We start from the raw sequence: 22267 nt of genomic DNA on the forward strand, positions 1-22267 counted from the left end.
ACTAAGTTTTATGTTTTTAGAACAAATGCCATAAAGGCAGGGTTTCCCCTCCCCCTTCTCTTTCAAATTTAATATTAGGCCGAAATGGTCCATAGTCCGGGACAAGTTATCTGCAGGTAACTTTGTTTATCAACCTGGAGCTGCACGGTTCGAGGCTCCTTGAGGGCTGTCTCATCTTAAAAGACGAAAACCAGATCTGTTCAGGAATTTGGGAAGTTTCAGAATGTGAAACAAAATGTCTTAGAAAGAGTAGTTTAGTTTGGGGTGAGAGAGACTGGGATTGGAAAGAATAGAGGACTGCCAAGACTTGCTTTCCCTTGTTTCCTTGTACAGCTTCGGGACTTTTAATTGAATTTGATAAGAGAAATTCGCTATTGTCCAAATGCGTTTTTTTCATCATATAATTTTCTAGATATCATCAACCATCCGGTAAACTATACAAGTTTCATGTACATAGAATAAATAAATTCATTTGTTTTAAAATGAGTAATAAGCACTTATATAGTTCAAAATTTGATTACAGTACACTATAGCAATTTTAAAATGTAAATTTATTTTATAATAGGATTTTTTTTACACTTGAATTTAAAAAAAAAAAAAAAAACATACATACGTAGACGGGTTCAAATCTGTATATATACTAAATGATTGTTTTTCAAACTGACACCATTTAGAACAACCTGTAGGTCAGTCTAACAACCTAAAGGGCACCAAAATTGGGGTAGGGAGACTAAAAATGACATGGAAAATAGAATTCAGCGAGAAAAAAGAAATTAGTTCAAAAATCACCGATAGGGGTATCTATGGCTCTGTACAATGTAAAAAGAGTTACAAAAAAATAATAACACATACAAAATTGCAGTGAAATTTTAAGATTTATTCACTTTCTTGCTGAGGAATTTGATAAAATTCAATATGATTGCTGTTCTCAGAGACTAAACCTTTCATTCTCTACGTTATTATGCAACACGCAACAAGGTAAATCTAACACTATCTGTGGTATGTCATTTTTTAGAATATTCAAATTTATGATTCCACCGACGTAAACTTTGGATTTAAAATAATCCTAGAGCCAAAAGTCACATGGAGTTAGGTCAGGAGAACGAGGCTCCCATGGAACTGTAAATTGGCAACCGATGACTCTTTTATCAGTAAAGTGATAGAGCAATAGCTCCTGTATCTCAACAGGAGCTATTGCGTTGTTGTCTATTGTTACTATCTTGTGTTGTACCATCTCGCATAAAGATTGTCTGATTGTGACAATCTCTTTGCTGCAATTGTGGAATGACAAAATTAGTTATCATGTCATGATATCTTAGTGCATTAACGTTATGGTTCTTTTGGAGTGACTTTGTTAAAAAAGAATGTCCCATTGATGAATTCGGTTGGGAAGCCACACCAAACGGTGAATTTTGGTGAATGCAAAGGAATTTCTTGCAGTGTCTGGAATTTCTTGCAGTTTCTTGCAGTTGCAGGAATTTCTGGGACTGTTCAGAGGCTCACATTCGGCCTTTTTGTGTGTTAACATACCCATTCAGATGAAAATGAGCCTTATCTCCCCATAAAATTAACAATAGGAAATCATTGTCATTCTCCATCTTGTCGGCGATAGCTCTCTGCGATCCATCAACGATTGCAATTGCAACATTTGTAATTATACTACTGTTGACACATGTTTACATTCTTTGCCTGCACGAATTGTCAGTGGCCCAGTTTCCTCGAGTTTCTTAATTATTCGCTTCAAAGCACTAAGCAATGAAGGCTAATTATATAGCTTTTACAGGATTTGAAATTCATGAAGAGCTATGGATGCATTGCGCTGATTAAGATAATACAGTTATGTGAGACTCATATTCACTTGAGCTGGTTCATTTCAGCTGAGAATATTTTTCGAAGCCAAAATAACTAGCGCATACAAAAACATAAATTGATATTTTGCTTTGATATCCGTGTTTTATGTTTGTGTACGTATGTATATTTACTGCATTCTCGGTTTGGTAAGCTATAATAACGCCATAAATACTCCTATCGGCGATTTTTGGAATAATTTTTTTCTTTTCACGGGATCCTATTTTCTATGTCATTATTTGTCTCCATATCGAATGTGATGCCAGTTCGGTTGTTATGTTCGGTTAAAAAATCACCCGGTGTATATATATATATATATATATATATATATATATATATATATACCGGGTGATTTTTTTTTTCATTTAAACTATTGAGAACCACTTGTGGCTCGATATAACAACCGAATATATATATATATATATATATATAATGATATTTTAAACTTTAATTTCAACTTAATTAATTTGCAAGATTTTATCTTAATTTAGCCCATAGTAACTTCATTCTAAAATATTCTCTTATTTCGTGAAACAATCCACTGTCTTTACTTAACTAATTCAAGATAAGCTTTATAAAACTGCTGAATCGGCTAAACGCCGATACTTTCACACGCTCGGCGTGAAGGGGTAAAAAAATGTCCAGTAAGTACATTCTTTCTTAAAAGATCCCTATGTTTCCCTTACATGTGATTGACATGCGTCAGAAATCCCTATCAGAATCTTATTAATATATTAGCACTATGAAGAAATATTTTCCCTATCAAAATCTAAGGTTATATAAGGTGAGGGATAATTTATTTCGGCCCTTCTTCCCCGCTTCTGCTTTGTGCTGCGCTGTGGCGGACGCGAAATGTCCGCGTCTTTGCTTATAAATAATTATGCTTTCCCGATAGATTAAAAATATAAAAAGTCTCTTCACTGTCTTCAAACTGCATTTTGCTTCACATAAAATATTGCTTACATATTAAAGAGCCGACAGGATCCGAAAATTGTTACATATTAAAGAGTCGACAGGATTCGAAATCCATTGGGGTTTCACCGCACGGGTCAAAAACGCCATCTGTTATTCCCATTTTTATATATCCACTTTTTATTTAAATGAAATGAAAACTTAATGGTAATGTTTTAAGACATTCTGAAATTCAATGATTGAAAATACTAAAATAAGAGTCGATGAGTATTTCTGATAAGTGAATTGCACTGAACTTCAAAAAATTAACATGAAATATTTTCTAAAATTTAATTAGTGATAAGGATAAACGCTGAGGCTTAGTAAGTAAATAATAGCCCTTCCATATAGAAAGGTATATTGAAAAGATTACAGTATTTAAGTGCTCTGTTCCTAGTAATGGCTATCAAAGTAATCAAAATACTTGCTCCTTCTATTATGCCACTACTTGTAAGTTAAGAATCTGATGCAATATAAAAATATATTTGAATTCCATGCTCAAATTCTTATTTATGCTTTTAAACTACAATATTACTGTTTTGATAATAGCAGTCCCCCCCCCTCTTTCATTTAATGTCAGTATTCAAAAAAGTGTAAAATATATAATGAGAAAGAAAAAATTTACCTCTTATTTTGGTACGAAAAATTTATATACAACATGTACACTTATCACATGACAATGGAATGATCTTTGGAAAGTTACTTCACATAATAAAGAAATAAATACATCACATCAATATTATGTTTTATAATCACAGATAAAAATCAACATTTGTTTTCTGCAAGATATACGATATATATCAGATAGTACATATATTAAACATTTGAGTTAATAAAATTTACATTGCATCAAAATGAAACCTATAAGCATCTTGCATTCTTTCTTTTTTGTCTTCTCTCCTTTCTTTCCAGTGTAAAAGAGCTACTAAAAGACATAAAAATATACAAGTTACAATTAAGGCCATACATGTTAAAAACACCAAATTACTAGGTGTTACAAAGAGTCTTTTCACCCACTTCCTCTCATCATTTGGAGGATGGGGGATAATGACTATTTGAGAATTTGGTATAATTTGAACCCATTCTCTTTTGTGCACACTTTTATTGAATACAGCAGGTATCGAAACAGTCAACACATCTATAAAATTTGGAGTCTGTCCAAGGCCAAACAGAGAATAAGGTAGCTGAAGAGGAAAGTGCGCTGACTGGGACAACTGAATAGAAGAACTTACAAGTGGTTTACCATCTTGGGTGGTCATATTATATCTCACAACAGGACCTGGCTGGTTTGTACCATAAGGATCAACAGAGCAGTTCTGAAGGCATAGACCACCAAGAACGAGTACTTTTAAGAAACAGGAATCAAAAATTTCAGTATTTCTCAAGGCATATATTTTCCATTCTTGTTTGGTATGATTAGATACAAGAATGTCTAAAGTCCCATCCTCAAATAAGTCAAAGAAAGCAGCTATTTGTACATTAGGAATATCTTTCAAACCTTGTACATCCCAAACTATTTCAAGAGTTCTACCAGATGAGCAATTATTGCTGCAAGGAATATTTCTCATAATAACTGCTTGTACATCAGTAGCAACTTTTTTAGATTGTAAAACAGTTATAAAATCTGGATAACCATCCATGTCAACATCACCAGCTCTTAAGGTGACTTGAAGAGCAGCCATTTCTAGAGCAGCTCCCATAGGTAATTTGAAGCCCCACACAGTTTTGTCATTAGGGTTCATAAAATCAGAAAAAAGAACTTCCCACTTGGTTTGATTCTCATTCCATATCAATATTTCTGACTCGTGACATTTACGATCTTTGCATACTGGCATTATATGATTCATTTTTCCATCAAGATTCATATCTACAAAAGTAGACTGCCACAGCCATTCTATTTTATGTGGGTAAGGAATTTTAGTCTGATTTAAGACAAAACCTTTTCCAGTATTAATCCACGATTCTATATAAATTTCACCTGTGATTAAAAAGTCAGCCGCCATATCATTATTTAGATCAATCAAACCAGATGAATGAGTTTTTCGCATCTTTTGGATAACATTTGTTAGATTATGATTATGGAATTTTTTATCTGTGGAGGAAATCCAGACATGCCTCTTTTCATCTTTAATATCATCTCCAATAATATCAGGTATCATGTCACCATTAAAATCAACAACGAAAGGCTGGTTTACAAGACTTAAGACGGTATCAGATGTGCAATGAATTGAACCATTGCTTCCCCACAATATCATTAGTTCACTATGCTCATTATTAGATTTGGATAAAGTAATTAATAGATCAAGCTGTGAATCGCCATTGTAATCTCCAGGAACAACACTGGTAATAATGTCCGCAAAAGAACAATTTAGAGATGATTGGAAATAAGGTCGGTTTTCACTCCCTTTAAAAAGTTGTAATTTATGTCCACCTTGTTGTAAGGACACAACATCTGTATATTCATCTGAATTAAAATGACCAAAAGCTGCAATAATACCAATATTTTCTCCCAGAGGAAATATCTCACCAGTTATTTCTTCGAATTTGAGAGTTGTCGCTGAACAACCAATAAGCTGAACAACCAAATAAATACAAAATTTAAATTTCATTTTGTCTGACGTTTCACATACGGAGCTATCATTATTTACATTTCATCATAAAAACAGTCAATTTTGTGTGCATTTGTTGCCAGCAATAGCAGAACAACTTTCATTATGAGCATTTTTCCTTCGCTCTATCTTTAAGCCATTTTAAATTACTCTATTTCCCTCTTTTTCTGAGTAAAAATATCTCTCTTTGATACAGAATTTTTGTACGAGGCATGAAAGATTATACTAAATATCTTTTACTCATAATACGAAATATTTTTATTTTCTCATTTTTGTGTTGTAATAAACATGATAAAGTATTGTTTTCGTAAATTTTTTATTTTTTTTTTACAAAATAGGATAAAATTTTAATTTTAGGAGGCAAAAAATTGTCTCAGAAGCATTTATTTGAATCGTAAGTTGGTGTTGCCGTATGCTGCAACGATGTTTGGAAATAAGTTTGGCTTCCCCGTAGTTTTGAAAATTTTTAAATGGCTACCTGCGTCTGCCGATTGGAATGTTGTTATGTGCATCTGTCCTGCGTTCTAAATTTTTTTACGTGTTATGTGACTAAATTTAAATATTTTACTATAACTGAAACTTTCAAAGGTTTTGGGTAGCATTTATTTTAATGTTTTAAATACGTACATCATTTAAAACTTCATCATTAAGTGTTTGTTTACATTTGTTAATTTGCCATTCTCGACTTCTAAACTGTGATCAAATTATCTTCTATCGAAAATTTATGTTCATGAAGTAAATTTTATTAATGTAAAGCATTAAGTATTATAAATTCGTATTCAGTGTTTTAAGTAGAAACGAATTAGTGAGTTTCGCCTCCTTGTATATAAAATCTAACCACTATGTTAAAATAATTTGTCAAGATCTTCCAGTCGGAAATCATTGTATATATATCATAATGGATAAAGCTGATTCTTCATTTGATTTTCGAACTGTAAAGCCAACTTGATTCTATGCATTTCTTGTTTGACATGAAAACATTATGTGGTATCTACAACTCATTTGACAGGTTAGTATTTGTTTATCACTTACTTAGTTCCTGCCTCTAAATTTGCCATTTGTTTTGAAAGTTCTAAATCATTATTATTATTTTTTTGGCTTATTCCTTCTAAGCGATTCATAAATTACTTGTTTAAATGCATTTCATTTTCATTTATTTTAAAGTGAATTAAGTCTTTTTAAATTATTACATAAAATTATTACTTATTATTAAATTATTACAGAACTAAAATTGTTTTTGACAAAATTCCTTGTACTGGTTTTGAAATATGTTTAAATGAAAGAAGCTAAGCATAAATTTATAATTTATACATTTATGGAATAAAAGCAAAGCATTAGTTTTAGTTATGATTATTAACTTAAATTGCTTTATTCATGGATGGATTTTATATTCAGATTTCTGTTTGAACATAAGCATACAATTAAAATTACAAAATACTGATTGCACATGTAATAATTAAAATAATATGCAGGCAGTATATTTATTTTGATAAATTTTTACTTTTTGTATGTCACACCTGAATCTTATTAACCAAACATTTTATTTAAAGCTTCTATAATTTTCTTAAAATATTCAGTTTTTATTTTGAATTATTTCACTCTTAAATAAATTTACTATTGTATATGTGAAGGAGTTTATATTGAAATCTTGCTTTTATTATTTCTTTTAATAATTGATCATTTTTATTTGCATCTTTTAAATAGTTTGAGTAATTAATGTGGAATTTGATTCAGTCTTATCAGTGAATATTTATAAAATGATCACTAAAGATATTACAATTTTTATTATCAGAATCAAAAGGTTTTTCATATTGTGCATGTGAAACAATATTGAAAATAATAGGTACAAAATTTTTGATTATATTTCATATACAACTGCAACAATTTTGATTCTTCCTTTTGTCATGAGAAAAACTGTTTCCCACAAATAAACAGCACATGGATATAAAACCACTAATGCATGGAATGTTAAAATAATGTGACAAAATATTGATTCTTGATAAAAATATAGTTACTGTAAATTACTATTGCATATATTGTATTTTAAGCTTCAGAAATAATAAGAGTATCTTTTTAAATAATATATTTACAAAATATATTTCCATTTAAAAAAATTGAATTAAATTGCATCAATTTTCACAGCTGGCTTCAGTTCATCAAAATTATCTTTATATATAAAAGGGAGTACTAAAATTATTTGTGGGTTTTTATTTTCTTAAAATGTAATGAAATATCTTTTTATATGTTATCAGTGACATAAAATTATCATTTGATATGTTATATTGATTGAAAAATGTAACTCTTTGTATTTTATAGTTAAAAAAAACTTTGTTAAATCTTATTTTTTAATGCAGTAAAATGAATTTCAGTATAATTTTTTACTTATTATAAACTCCAGATTCAAATTACCAAGCAAGTCAAACATTTTGAAATTATATCTTACAGTTGTTAAATTTATGTTGATGATATAATAATAAGACAATAGAAATATCCTTTGAGTATTTCAAGAATAGAAAATGCATATATATTCAAGTGAACTTATTTTATTATTCTAAGAATTACATGATATATTAAGTATCAAAAGTTCGAAAATTAGATTTATACATTCGTGAAAGATAAATAAAACAAATGTTGTCTTAATTATATTTCGGATAAGAAGGCGTTCACATAAATATAAAGCTTTACAAAAGAAGAAAAGTCCATCTAACCTATTCTTTGTCATCTTCTTAATGCTTTTTTTTTTTACGAAAATATGAAAGAAAAATTCAGAATTTATTAATAAATAAATAAATATCATTGCATCTTAAAAATTATATTAGAACCCAATGACCACTGCTATAATTTTGTAGTCATTTATAAGATACACTGTTGAGAGGGCTACATTGCAAAAATTAAGATGCATTTAGTCCAATTCTGTTCGATGGAGGGAATCAAAGGGCTATTTGCCTTAAGAGCTGAATACAATCACGTTAACACTTGTTATTTTAGTGCGAAATGGTTTGTATTTCACAGTCGTGCAGTTATCATTATGTGAGCTTAATATCGTTTGGCAGTTTTCCAAATCTCGTATGTTTATTTTTTTTGTCATATACCATACCATACCCTGTTGCAAAATGGCTGATTTTCGTCCAGGCCAGCTTTCCATGACATCTCTCAACGAGTTCCGCCATAATAACGCATCCTGAAATAACGCATGCGCAACTCAGTCGAAATATTGTACATGTACTTCAAGAGAAAAAAAAAGCAGAGAAAGGCTCGCCCACTTCGTTTTATCTTAGAGGGGCTATATATATATTATAAATTTTGATTTCATGTCAATGTCAACAAAAACTAACTTAAAACAGAATAAAGATTTTAAAAATGAATTAATGTTTAACAAAGATTTGGCTTTGTAATGATATTTCGAAGTAACTTATAGTTTACTTTTGGTATTTTTTTTATGTAATTTGCTTAATTGATTAATTATCATTTGATTTTTTAAATTACTGATTTTAATGGAAAAGAATTATGGTCCCGATTTTAAATTATTGTCATTATTAATTTGAATATTCATTCCATGGTATACATGTGCGTTAAATCCCTGAAGCGAAACGATATATAGAATATGAAGCAAACTGATTTTACTAAGGGTGACGTAATATATAAATATAAGTTGAATGGCAGGGAAAAAAAAAGAAAAAAAAAAAAAGGTAGGTTGGTGGCTGTTTTTCCAAAAGAAATAAAATACTCACATCAATTCTTTCTTTAATTTCAAAAAGATATTTTACTGCACAAAATTTTATATTTTATTATGTTGTAAGCATTATGTGTGTAATGGTAAACTTGGGATGTGTTTATTTACATATAATATAAGGCTGCTTTATTTTGTTAATTAATGATCCTATAAATGATTATTAAGGTTGTACCCGTTAGCAAAATATTTTGTTTCACATAATCTTACTTTGAATTTATTTATGAACGTTTTAAATAATTAATACTAACATATGTAAAAATAAACTATTTAATAATAAAGCTAAATGTGTGTAAAATATCATTTAAATTCATTAATTTAAATCATTTTTATCATACATAATAACATAGGGAATTATGTTAGAGTTTTAGTTGATAAAAGCCGCATTGCTAACATCATGCATTTCAATGCGCCATCAGTTTATTTCGGATTGGAGACAATCCCCACAAAATTTCACGGACAGTCATGCGCAGTAACTTCTTCCCAGCTCCCCGTGGAAACTCGTTTGCACTTTCATGTATGGATTATGTGTGTGAGGGAAGCGCGTGCACAACCCGTGTGACCTCTCCGCTATCGTTCTGCGGGCTTGTGTTCCGCCATATTTGATTTTGGGCGAATCGCGTTTTCGTCCGCTGTGTTGTTAATCGGAGAAAAAAAAAGGGAGAAGGGTTGCATTTGTTGATATAACTTTCGGTGCGATTGTTTTGTTCGTAACACACACTTTACCGCTTTAAAGAGAACAGTTCTTTTCTAATAATCATTGTTTATAAATTTTTCAAAGAGGGAACAATATATATTTAAAATTAAGTAGTGTCGTAAGTGTAGCGCCGTTTGAAATCGCAAATTGTATCGATCGATGAACGAAACAGATTTTTGTTTTGTTTTGAAACCAATTTTTATAAATGGATGTATTAAAATTTGTCAGCATTAAGAATTTTATTAATTTTCAGCCTAATTAATTATCTTTACTTGAAAATAGTATAAAATGATCCTGTTTTAGAGATTTATTTTAATGTATTAAAAAGTTTTAAATTACATCTTAATTTTTAAAGTTCTTTTTGTAATTGCGATTGTTGCTCTTTATATGAATTCCTGTCCATAGAAGGCTACGTTAGACTTGCTGTTTGAAAAAGATTAAAATGAAATGAAACAAAATTATGTAATTAATAAAATCGATCAGATGAATGTTATCGAACTAGACAGTGCTTTGTTAAGTTGATTGATTACTTAATCAAACACATTTCAACAAAAAAAATTTTGTTGTACAAATTACAAATAACAAAAGAATTTGTGCTGCGATATGAGTTAATTCATAGTCAAGTTATAAACATCGCACGCTATAAATTTTATTCTGTTCAATTTATTCTGCTCTTGGATCGGATTCGGATCTTGTTTCTGATTGTATACAGAAACAAGATTATTTTTGTGGTATTTCGCAATTTTCTGACATAAATAAAAATAGTGATAATTCTATAAATAAAATTACTATTAAAACAAAGAAAAATATGAAATTCAATATTTACATAAGAAATTTTTAATTTATAAATGATCGTAAGAGGAAAAAGCATCCTATTTGAATAGAAACATTTAAAATAATGTGATTAAATACAAATATGGAAGTTACTAATTATATAAAGCAAATACCTGCGACTCAGAAATAAATTTTAAGCAGAATTTTTCTCACGTGTCTTCTGACTTATCTTATAAGAACAATGAATTGCAAAAATAAAATAGATATCAGCGAATAAGATCATAAAGAAAGATAAGCTGAATCAAGTTACTGATTCAGTTGCAATCTCGTTGAAAACTTACGATTTGTTGTAACCAGTAGGCAAGATTGTACTTATGCTAATAAAGTATGCTTAACTGTATGCTAATAATTACGCGCAGAAAAAAAGAAAATCCGCACAAGTTATCACGTCTATTGCAACCAGCGATTAATCGTCAAAGATGTCGCATCAATCTGTTGACTTAGCTCGCCACTGACAAATGGTTTAGCCTTAAGTTTGCCGATCAGGAGGCAAAACAAATACTAACATTTTTATATTATTGACACAATATTTACTTTAAATCTTCGAAAAACCAAGTATATAATTCACATTATATAAACATGTTTTGTTTTAAGTACTTTCTAACAGATTTACTAAGTTATGCAAGAATTAGGGATTTTAATAAAAAATATTTTTATATAAATTATTTTTTTAATATTTTGGAATAATGCAAGTATATATATATATATATATATATATATATATATATATATATATATATATATATTATTAAATAAAACATTTTTTAATGAAACAAATTATCTGGTTTTTTAAAGCAATTATTAATGAGTAATTAAAGTTTTCTTTCACTAAATTATGATATTGTATCATTGGTTAAATTTAAAAACTAATTAGAATTTTCTTGGAAACCATGAATTTATAAGAAAATGAATACCAAAGTTTTATAAGGAATAACGTCAGTCATAAATTTTTTTCATATTAACTTTGTCTTCTGTATACTTATTTTTTCCTCCCATTGCTAATCAATTTTATTCATTTCTTTATATATATATATATTTAGGTGCCATACTTTTTGGCCATGCCAGTTCTGCCTGCAATATGTTCTTGGAACCGACTTCATCTGAGAATTTTAGAATTTTACCGTGACCGAGTGAAGAAACGAGAGAAACGTCCCAGTGATTAATGTCTTTTTTTTCTTTCTACCATGTCTTGATTAACTTGAGTTACGAGCAACATGCTACAGTGTTTATTAACCTGTAGCTTAATATGAGTATTATTATACAATTTAATTCGCCGTTTATACAGTCTGCTGGTGCTGTGCCTTCAAATGACCAATGTCTCTCAAAAACTTCTGTAAAGGTGGAAATGGTGCCAGGAATTGAGTATGTACCTATTTTTATAAACATCATTTGACATTATTTTTTAAAATTTTAACTTTATAATTAATAAAAATAAAATGTGCAATTTTAGTGTAATTTTTAATATTTATGCTTCTTATTTCTTTGAATTATAATGCACTTATTATCTATTGCTGAATTTTTTTAAATTTAAAAAAACTTCAAAATGTTTGCAACCATCTATATTTTGATTATTTTTAAATGTAAGTAACTTTTAAAAATTGGTATTTTCTAAAAATACGTCTTTGTATTCTTTTTTTTTTTTTTTTTTAGTTTTAAAGGAATAAGTGTGAGAATTTGTACTTTTTTTTTATTTATTTGAAGAACAGTATTGTTCATTGTTTATACAACTCTTTTCTTAAATTATGTTAAAATGTTTATATTGATATTTAATATCTATTTTTATAATATCTATTTTTACATTAAATTTGCTTGCTGTTGTTCTTTGCCATCTTTATACATTGTAGAAACTTCATCATCTCAGATTTTCATAAACTTTTACATCATTGTACTGTTTATATAAATATTAAAAAAAATGCCTAATTTCAATCATTTCAATATGTTAACTTATTTTGAATTACAGTATTATAAAGTTTCTAAAATGTGTAAAAAGAGTAAACCAGATTAAAAAAAAAAAAAAAAAAAAAAAAACTACTGGAAGCTCTCTTATTGAGTTATAGTTGTAGGAGATGCCATTTTATGGCATTTGTTATGCTCTTTCTTGTGGTAAATATCTTGCCAACTTACATACAAAAATAAATAAAGAAGAAAAATAAAATAAAATCTAATTAAAAATGTTTGAAAGTGTATATTTTAAAGTTTTTAAATCATTTTGTGAATAATTATTGTTGTAAATCATTTGGCATTTTATAAATTTCTAATGATGTTATTAAGTTATTTGTTTTTAAAAAATTAAAGTTTTTTTTCATTAATATCTTGTATTTAGCTGAATAACACAAGAGTGCCAATTCCATGAAAGGAAATATGAATATAAACCCGAAGAAAATTTGTAGCAATCAGTCTTAAATAAAACTTTTTCTTGTAGGTTATATTTTATCTGATTAGAGGCATATCTACATAAAATGGCACCCAGGGCAAATATAAAAAAAATGCATTGCATCACAATCTTTTATTACATTCCTCGTATTACCCCCCCCCCCCCCACACACACACATGCTAAAAAAGTGTCATGTTGGAGTGCGAGATTCATATAATTTTTATGATTTGTACTTTTAATGTTAATGAAATTTTCTATTGGTTATTTTCATTCTTTTTAGTTTATAGTAATTTTAAATTGGTATTTCAAAATACTAATTTGTTATTTTGATTTAATGAATGCTTAGTGAATAGAAATGTAACCGTCTGCACTAATTATATTGTCTGAATTTGCAATCATTCCAGTTTATGTAATACTACTTGCAATCGATATGTGATTGATTTTACTCATATTGCATATTGTTATCGATTGATTAATGTCATCAAATCTCCTATGTTAATCTCTTAATTAAATTTCCTAAGGGATCATCACATTAAGTGCAGCTACTGCATTTAGATAAGAACATTAAATCAATAAAATTAATGAAAAAGCATCATATTTAAATTATTTCAACAATTAGTCATCACCAATTCAAATTTATATTTTACCAGGTGATATGCAATGTTGCTAATTATTTTTTAAACAAATTTTAAAATATGTATTTAAAAGAATTTAAACTAAGATTTTTATTTAAATTTTTATACATTACATCAGCCTATTTAAAGTTTTTATGCATTAGCCTATTTAATGTTGTATCTTAAGAAAGATCATGAAAAGTGTTGTGAAATGAAATTTCCTCCAAAACCATAGTGCAATTAGGAAAATTTCCATTCACCGTTTTTGGATAAATTTTTGAAACTTGAAATAGTTGTGAATCAAAAATGATTTGTTATGTCTGCATGAAATTAAGTATTTTTCCAGGCCTCTACAAATAAATATCCCTGTGTCAAATTTTATTAAAATCTGAGATGATACAGTAATTTTGTTGATTTGATCTGCAAATGACCTTTTTGATTAATCAATAAAATTAAAACTTTGGAAAATTTTTATTACTTTCTTTTTTAAATTTATTTTTATTGCATTCTGTATAAATATTAGAAAAATTATTTATATTTATTTTTTTAAACTTTTTTTTGGAATATTCATATTACCAAATTAAAAAAAAAAAAGAACTTGTTTAGTGCTACTTTTTGAATTATAGCTGTTTAGAAGGAAGTATTAATATTATTGGTGCTTTGTCTTAAAAATAGTATTAAGTATAAATGTAGTATAGTATTGCAGTTTATAATTAAATCCTCTATATAAAAAATTTTATTGCTAAATCTCTAAAATAATGTAAATAAAATTGTCACTTTTAAGTGAAAATTAATGTTTTGAATTTTGATTCAACCGTAGAATTTTGTTATTGTTAAAAAAAATATGGAAAAAGTTATGTAAGTACTAATAGTTTGATGCATTTATATTTAGACAGTCTGAACTGCCAGGGATGACTGATGATGAAAATTCTATTGTTGAAATAGCTACATCGAATTCTGTGTTTGCAACTAGTTTAAAAGATGTTAGATCTTCACAATGTTGTTTTGGCCTACCATACCAGGTATATTTTAATTAGATGATTAAATTTGAAAGTACCAAAGTATTTTGCAAGCAAAATTTTATAATTTCTTTAATAAAAAATTTGTAATTAAGTATAAAATGTATAAGGTTTAAGATTTGTGATGACAACATGAGAAAATCTATCGAGAAGTAGCTATTGTACATGTTGTTCTGCCTGCACATATTACATTATCCAGTTTTCAAAATTTTATATTTAGGCCCTTTAGATTTTAGAATCCTTAGCTTTAAATATTACTCTAAAGCTTTTTAATTGAGATTATTCTTGGCCTCCTTATTTGTTGCATATATTTTGATTGTTTTGGAAATTGGGGAAAGAAGTACCAGAGATAAAATTTTAAATTAAGAGAAAAAAATAGGTAAGAGGTTCTTCAGATATTAAATACTTTCTTAATTTCATACTTGTTATAACACTCGTAAACATGTTAATGTCTACTGTTAAAAAAATAGAATTCAGCAATTGCAAACTTCAAGTAACAGTCTCTTAAATTTCATGGAGCTAGAGGCAATATGCTTTTAATGGAAATTCCCAAAGAAAACTTCAACATTTGTGAAAGTATACAACCGATAGATGCAGTTAAACAGTAAATTTAGTTAATATTTTAACCAGAAAGCAAATTGTCAGGAAATATGTTAAAATTTATTTTTAAAAATTTGGTTAAATTTGAAGAATTTTCATTTGTAAATGGAAAAGCTAATTTTTTTATTTGTAAGATACCTTAAAAATAATTTTTATACAATGATGTATTTCAGTGCCAATTTTTATACAATGATGTATGATTGAAAATGCCAAATCTTTTTACTCTCATTTTTCCTGGTTTAAAGAGAAGAGGGGGTGGTGTAACAACTTTTTTAGTAGCTCAGTCTTCACTTTTGGTGTTAAAAAATATGTACATCAAATTTCATTTGAATCTATCAAGTGATGTAGAAGATTCAAATTAATTTCCAGACATTGAGTTTTATGTTGAGAGACTATTACTATGTTAAATATTTTACTTATAAATAATTTTTAAAATTTCGTTATTTATTTTGATACAAATCCACTCAGTTACTTCTAACTAGACCTTTTGAATTAATTGGTTTACTATTAATTCAAGATATTTAGTATAATGCAAAAATATTATTTTTTGTTTGATTGTGGAAATATTCTTCTCTTTTCTTAAATAAACTGAGTAAATAATGATTATTTCAGGATCACAATTATGGTGCTCCTCCACCTCCTACTCCACCAAGCTATTCACCGTGTCCTTCTCCTGTTGCTGATGTTGCCATTCCAGATGAAGATACCAATCTTTCAATCATTTCAACTACTACTACTACAGAAGAAGCCCAAGAAGAAAGCATAACCCGCTGTATATGGTGAGTTTATTATATTGGAGTTTGTAAATACAAACTCAAATTAGAATATATTTTTTCAGAGATAGGTAGTTAAAATGCAACATTCAAATGTAAAATAACTCTAATTTTCTTTAATAATTTTGCATTTAGTTGGTTTCAAAATGAATCTTTTACAGTTTATTTTATTAATCAATTTTATAATGATAACATTAATTTTGATATTCCAATTTAATGAAGATAATTGAAATTAATTAAATTTTAAGGAAAGGGGATATTTTTAACTTATTCTAGCAAATAATAATAGTAATATATTTATTTGCCTTCCTTTGTATAAATGCTTAGGTTTTAATATATTTTTACTATACTTAATTACTTTCTTTCAAAATATAATTTATTATGTTTTGCGTGATTATAAGAGTGAAAAGATACAGGAGGCCAAGTCTTGCTATTTTAAATAAAGAAATATATATATATGTATATATATATCTTGATGACTTAAAAATGCATAATGAATTTTGATGATTAATTATGAATGATTTATTAGAAGATTAATTAGGTTTTTAATTATTTTTCTTTTTATAGTGGATTTGAACATGATGATGAATACATGATATGTTGTGATCATTGTCTGTAAGTATTTATTATGTCATGAAATTTAGTTTTCAGAAAATGTGAATCAAAATGTCCTAAAACATTCATAAAATATTTAATAAAATTATACTTTTTATTTGAAATCTGATATTATGGACTATCATAATATAATGATTACTGTATGTTCTTCTAGATGTATTTTATCAAATTTATTTCTCTGTGAATTATATTGGCAATAATTATTTTTACTAGAAAGTAATAATTTGTTTCTTGTTATCACTTTATCCCACTGTTTCCGACACACTTTGATGTCTTTAAATATTTTTAATTATCTATCTTAAAATGTATTTGATATATCTTGTAATTTAATTTTGCTATCAAGTATGTTGAAAATTTTAATTTTCAAAATATCTTACGTTTGATGCTGTAGCGAACTTTTCAGATGGCTCTTGGCCAGATTTTTCTGTTCTTCATTATTGATCAGAAAATGTCATTTTTGTTTACTTGATTGAATATGTTACAAAAAATATTTGATACATATAAAAGAAAATTCATACACTCTAAAAGTGATTCCTCTTATGTAAAAGATACTATATCAAATTAATTAACCATTTGAAGAGTTGAAAAATTGCTTTTAAATATTATAATCTTAAATTAAGGCCGACCCTTGTTTTTAATCTATGTAATCATTACATTCATTATAATTGCACATCTTATTCTTATCATCACATATGACTGATTCTCTGTGCTGGTTTAGTTTATCTTGTTGAGCTGAAGAATATATACGATAAATTATCATTAAGTGATACATGGTAATATTTTAAACACCTTAGATACTAATTTTTTAAAAAATCTATTCTAAAGTTAGAAATTTTAATAATTTTATTTGCAAAAATTCATTACTCAAGTTGGAGTTGCAGATAATTTTAAAGTGATCCCATTTGAAATCCCATACCCAAATGACTGAGTAATATATATCCAAGTCTACCCAATAAATATCAAGTAATATCATGTAAAATGATATGGCATGCTTTGGGAATAATAAAGTAATAATTCAGCAGATATATATAAAGAAATACAGATAAAAAGTTGACAGAAATAATAATCTCCTCCATCAGAGTTTATGTATCTAATTGGCCCTATATCTTTAAAATAGTTTCCAACTTTATTGTATTCTATAATTTAAAAATCCTCTGATAAACTTGAGAAGGTAGACATATATAAATGAGTTATTTTTACAATCTAAAATGGTATCACAAATGCAAAAGGTGACCATTACAGGAGTTGTTTGCTACTGAATTAAGTAAAAGTAGAGGATGCACCTGATATAACTTTAATGGAATGCATTTTAATGATAATACTATTATGCTGTTGCATAATTAAACTTGTAATGCTTTGAATAAATAGTTCTATAAATACTTACATTAAATATTCTAAAGGTTTATATTGATATTGCATCCTGCTTCTCATTATATTTGTGCATGACTTTTAATGTTATTTATTTATATGTGTTGTATTGTTGGAAATTTGCATTTTACACTTCCACTGGTGTATCCTTTTCTTTTAATTAATCCCTCTAGCAAACCCATTTTCTGTTTTAAAAATGACTTCTTTCTGAATACTTGATTACCTTTGAAATTTGTCTTAAATATTTTATAGTAACTCTATATGTTATTGTGTAAGCATTATTTTTTGCATTGTGGTTTGAATGATTGCTTAAAATTGATTATTATAAACATCACAACAATAGTTCTCGTTCAGTTTTTTTATTAATGCTATAAAAATTCACAATATTTTTATAATAGACTGACAGAAAGCAATCAGTTTACAATTCAAGTATATTTTTAATTCAGTTAGTGTATTCAAATATTCTTGTCTACCAAAAAAAAAAAAAAATGAAAAAAAAAATGGCAAATAGAAGTTAAATTGTTTTCCAAGAACTTATCAAAAAGCAGTAACAAAAGAAATTTTCTTCTTTTCATACTGCTTACCTTCACAACTTACTGCTAATTTTTTCATTTTCATCTTAGAAGATGAAACCAATCCTTTTTATCTCATATGTTTTTTTTTTTAATTTGTAATTTTAAAAATATTGTATCATTTAATGTGTTGCTGTTTAAGAAAGAAATTTGTTGAGGAAAGACAAAATTCTCATTGAAAATAGTTTCTTATTGAAATTTTAGCCTCTTAATAACCCAACAAATAAAAAAAATTGAATTTTTTTATTTTTAATATTCATAAAATTCTAAACCTATTAATGGAAAGAGAACCATATTTCTTTGTAAATAGAAAGTTTTTTTAATGAAAAAACATTGTTTGTTTAATAATACTTTTTTTACTTATTATTTGGATTTCCCCTTACATTGAAAATAGGCAGAAAATTTTCATTGCAGACATTTAAAAATATATTAAATTATTTAATGCAGCAAGAACGATAATCAGATTAAAATTATTTATACTATTATCTTAAAAGAATGAATTTTTTTCTTCAACATAATTTTGAATTCTAACTATAATATTTTTTTCAAAAACTTAATAAATTTTTAAACATAATATGAATGAATAAGCCCAGTTTTCTGAAATATTAATTCACATTGAAAAATTTGAGGCATCCCAGCACAAGTTGTATCGAATTGTCACTATCTTCTGATTGTGGATCATCATCATCATCATCATAATAATAATAATAAAATGTGTGTGGGGTGGGCGGGCTGCCTTCTGGATCACTCTTTTTGTTTGAAATACTGATATTAAGAAGAGTCAAAGATAAAGATGTGGATAGTTTGACACTAAAATCTATTCACAGCATGTATTAATTGTACATTCTTTCTAAATCAGTGCATTATTGATTTTAAATCAAATTTAATCTTTGGGCTACATCTATGAAGCAAACTCCCCTCCTCATGAGAATATTAAATAAGCACATTAAAAGTGGAATTTCCATGGTGTGTTATTAGATAATCATATCCAATGCAAAACAAAGCATGATGAAATTATAATAAACTGCTTGTATGAAAGACCTGTTCAACATTTAAGAGGTTGAAATTCTTGCCTTAGTTATAGATAAGTTTAATAAAATCATTTTGATTGTAGTAGCAAAACTCTTAAGTGAAAATTCTAAGATGAAATAATAATATAATATGTACTTCACTCTTGATTATTTTTTACCTTTGTTGAATAATCTGTTGCTAATGTTTGCATTGCTCCATTTAATATGTAATATAAGAAAAGAAAGACTTAAGTATTAATTTTTAATAAAATCTTACATAATTTACTATTATATGCTGTTAATTTTTCAATAAATGCTGTTTTATTTGGAACTTAGTAAAAAATTTGAAGCGAAAGTATTGAGTTGTTTGCATTTAAATTTAAGTGTGTGTGTGTTTTTTTAAAATTAACTTAATACTTATGAAAGTGTTTTATTCATGGATACTGGATAATGCTGTAATAGATTTATAGATATTATTAATAAGAAATGCTGAAAATTTGATGGAAGGATAAGCTATTGTTTAGGAACTTTTAAAACCAAATTATATGTTTTGAATAAGTCATTTCTGAAATATTTTGCAGCGTTTGGCAACATGTTGATTGCATGGGATTGGACAGAAATAATATACCTGAAACATACTTATGCGAAAAATGTGAGCCTAGGAAGTTGGATAAGCATAAAGCAAAACTCTTACAAGCTCGCAAAAAAGTTGCATTAAGTAAGTTTTTTTCGGCTGGTGTCTAAAAAAAATATTTTTTCAATTAATTTATTCATGTTTAATATTTTCCTTTTTCTTTAGCCAAATTACCAGCTACAAAACAAGAGTCTTGTGCCAATAACTTGATTTTTGGAAAAAATTACAAAAAGAAGACATTACTACAAACTCCAGAAGAATGGCCTAAAACTGATTATCAAGTCATGCCACCTGTATCCCTTGTTCAACGATTTTATTGTAAGTTTATATCAATTTTTAAATGGCAGATATATCCTTTTAATATTGTAGGTGCTATTAATATATCTTTAAAGATAGTTGTTTTAGCTTTATATCATGAATATTAATTATCATTATTAAGATATATATAATTCATCAAGAAAAACATATTGCTCATTTGAGAAATTTCTTTTTAAGTATTGAATAGCTTCTTTATACTGAGGCTTCTTTAAGTCCAATACAATTAAAAAAACTTATTTGAATTTTCTACAATTTACCAAATTATTGGTGAACAGTTCAGTTGTCCAAACTATCTAATTATATGAAGCAGGGGCTTCCAAATATGTTTGACAACCTACTAGTGAATTGCAAGTCGGTTTTTTGTGTCATGAGAAGGAACTAGAATCTAATTTTTTACAGTCTCCAAAAATGTGGTGTAAATTTTTATCAAATAACATTACAGAAAAAAAAAGTGCAGTATGCAAACAGATAACATGTATAAACTTGATATTGAATATTCATATAAGTAAATATTTCAATATAATCTGAAAATTAACTAATATACATCACTTAAGGTGATGCTTTTTTGATTTATTTAAAAGAAATTTTGTAACTCTTTATAAATTTAGAGTTTCTTGTTTTTTAAAATAGATGCATTTATTATTTTTCATTTATTAAGGTACCTCAGATAGTGATGAAGATAACAAGAATACTGAACGTCGGCCAAAAACACGAAGCAAGCGTAGAAAAAGAGAAGAAGAAAAACAACTGGAGCAGTCTACTAGAAGAAGCAAATCTTTTTCAAAGGTAATAATAGTATTTTTTGCTACAAGGGATCTGTATGATTTATGTAAATCAATGTTTGTATGTGTGTTCAGTCTTATTTTTGAATCCTGAGGGAGATTTTGACATAAGTTTCTTTACATTTTTATCATTAGTAATTAAAAATATTATAGAAGTAAATGAACTTTAACTGGCCTCTTTTATTGTAGATAGATATAAATTGCTGAAATAAATGAAACAATTAATGAATATATTTTAAACTGTCAAAATCAAATACAATGATATGACTTTTGTATAATCCCCATTAAGATGATGACTGAGTTGTTTCTGGAACAATTCTGAAGTTACTCAAATTTCTAGTCAAGTTATGTAATTTTTTGAAAAAACAAAAGAAAGAAAACCTTTGGCCTTTTCAAAAACTTGCAATCAAATGATACTAATTATTTTAACATGCTTATTTTTATTCACAACAGTGATATACAGTGTAGATAAAAATTCAAACTAACAATGAAAAGGAAGAAACAATTAAAAGACATAACAATTAAAATATTTGCTACAAATGATGCAGTTAAAATTAAAATAGTGTATAAAATTCTCATGATTCTTGGTATGATACCTGAAATGGAGTAATAATTTAATTTATATTAGTTAAGTAAAATCCACACATTACTGAAAATGATTAATACTCCAGATAGTGATTCTATTCATTATTGCAGCCATCGGAGTATATTATTTTTTTTATCAGTAAATAAATATTTTTGAAATAAATAGATGAATACTTTTAAGAATGACTTCTATAAATCAAGTAAAGTATTCAAGAAAGCCAAAAGAAATTTTAAATAATTTCACATTTATTTATGCACTTGAAAAATTTTGAATTGATTAGTTAAAACTTTAGAGCTAAATTATACAAATAACTAGGATTTTTTTTTCACTTTC

At 27.3% G+C, this 22267-nt stretch overlaps 2 protein-coding genes across 3 annotated transcripts in view; one reads left to right on the plus strand and one right to left on the minus strand.

The window, feature by feature from the left end:
* Positions 1–3532: 3532 nt before the first annotated feature.
* LOC129989252 (T-cell immunomodulatory protein-like) lies at positions 3533–5491 on the minus strand. Its single transcript, XM_056097644.1, has one exon. It carries the CDS (start codon positions 5406–5408, stop codon positions 3639–3641), a length of 1770 nt encoding a protein of 589 aa, XP_055953619.1. The 5' UTR covers positions 5409–5491; the 3' UTR covers positions 3533–3638.
* A 355-nt stretch (positions 5492–5846) lies between these two features.
* Positions 5847–22267, plus strand: part of LOC129989251 (inactive histone-lysine N-methyltransferase 2E-like) — a 44090-nt gene continuing 27669 nt past the window's right edge. Inside the window, exons 1-8 of one of the 2 annotated variants that reach the window (XM_056097642.1) lie at positions 5847–6417; positions 11710–12031; positions 14550–14679; positions 15889–16055; positions 16617–16664; positions 20196–20332; positions 20414–20566; positions 21225–21352. In XM_056097642.1, coding sequence (XP_055953617.1) covers positions 11916–12031; positions 14550–14679; positions 15889–16055; positions 16617–16664; positions 20196–20332; positions 20414–20566; positions 21225–21352 — 879 coding nt within the window. In that variant the 5' untranslated portion in view covers positions 5847–6417; positions 11710–11915. Of the gene's footprint in view, positions 6418–10696; positions 11225–11709; positions 12032–14549; positions 14680–15888; positions 16056–16616; positions 16665–20195; positions 20333–20413; positions 20567–21224; positions 21353–22267 lie in introns of those variants that run through there. The other variant, XM_056097643.1, reaches the window with a different exon arrangement.

Source organism: Argiope bruennichi, chromosome 10 (genome assembly GCF_947563725.1).
Source record: "Argiope bruennichi chromosome 10, qqArgBrue1.1, whole genome shotgun sequence".
NCBI lineage: Eukaryota > Metazoa > Arthropoda > Arachnida > Araneae > Araneidae > Argiope > Argiope bruennichi.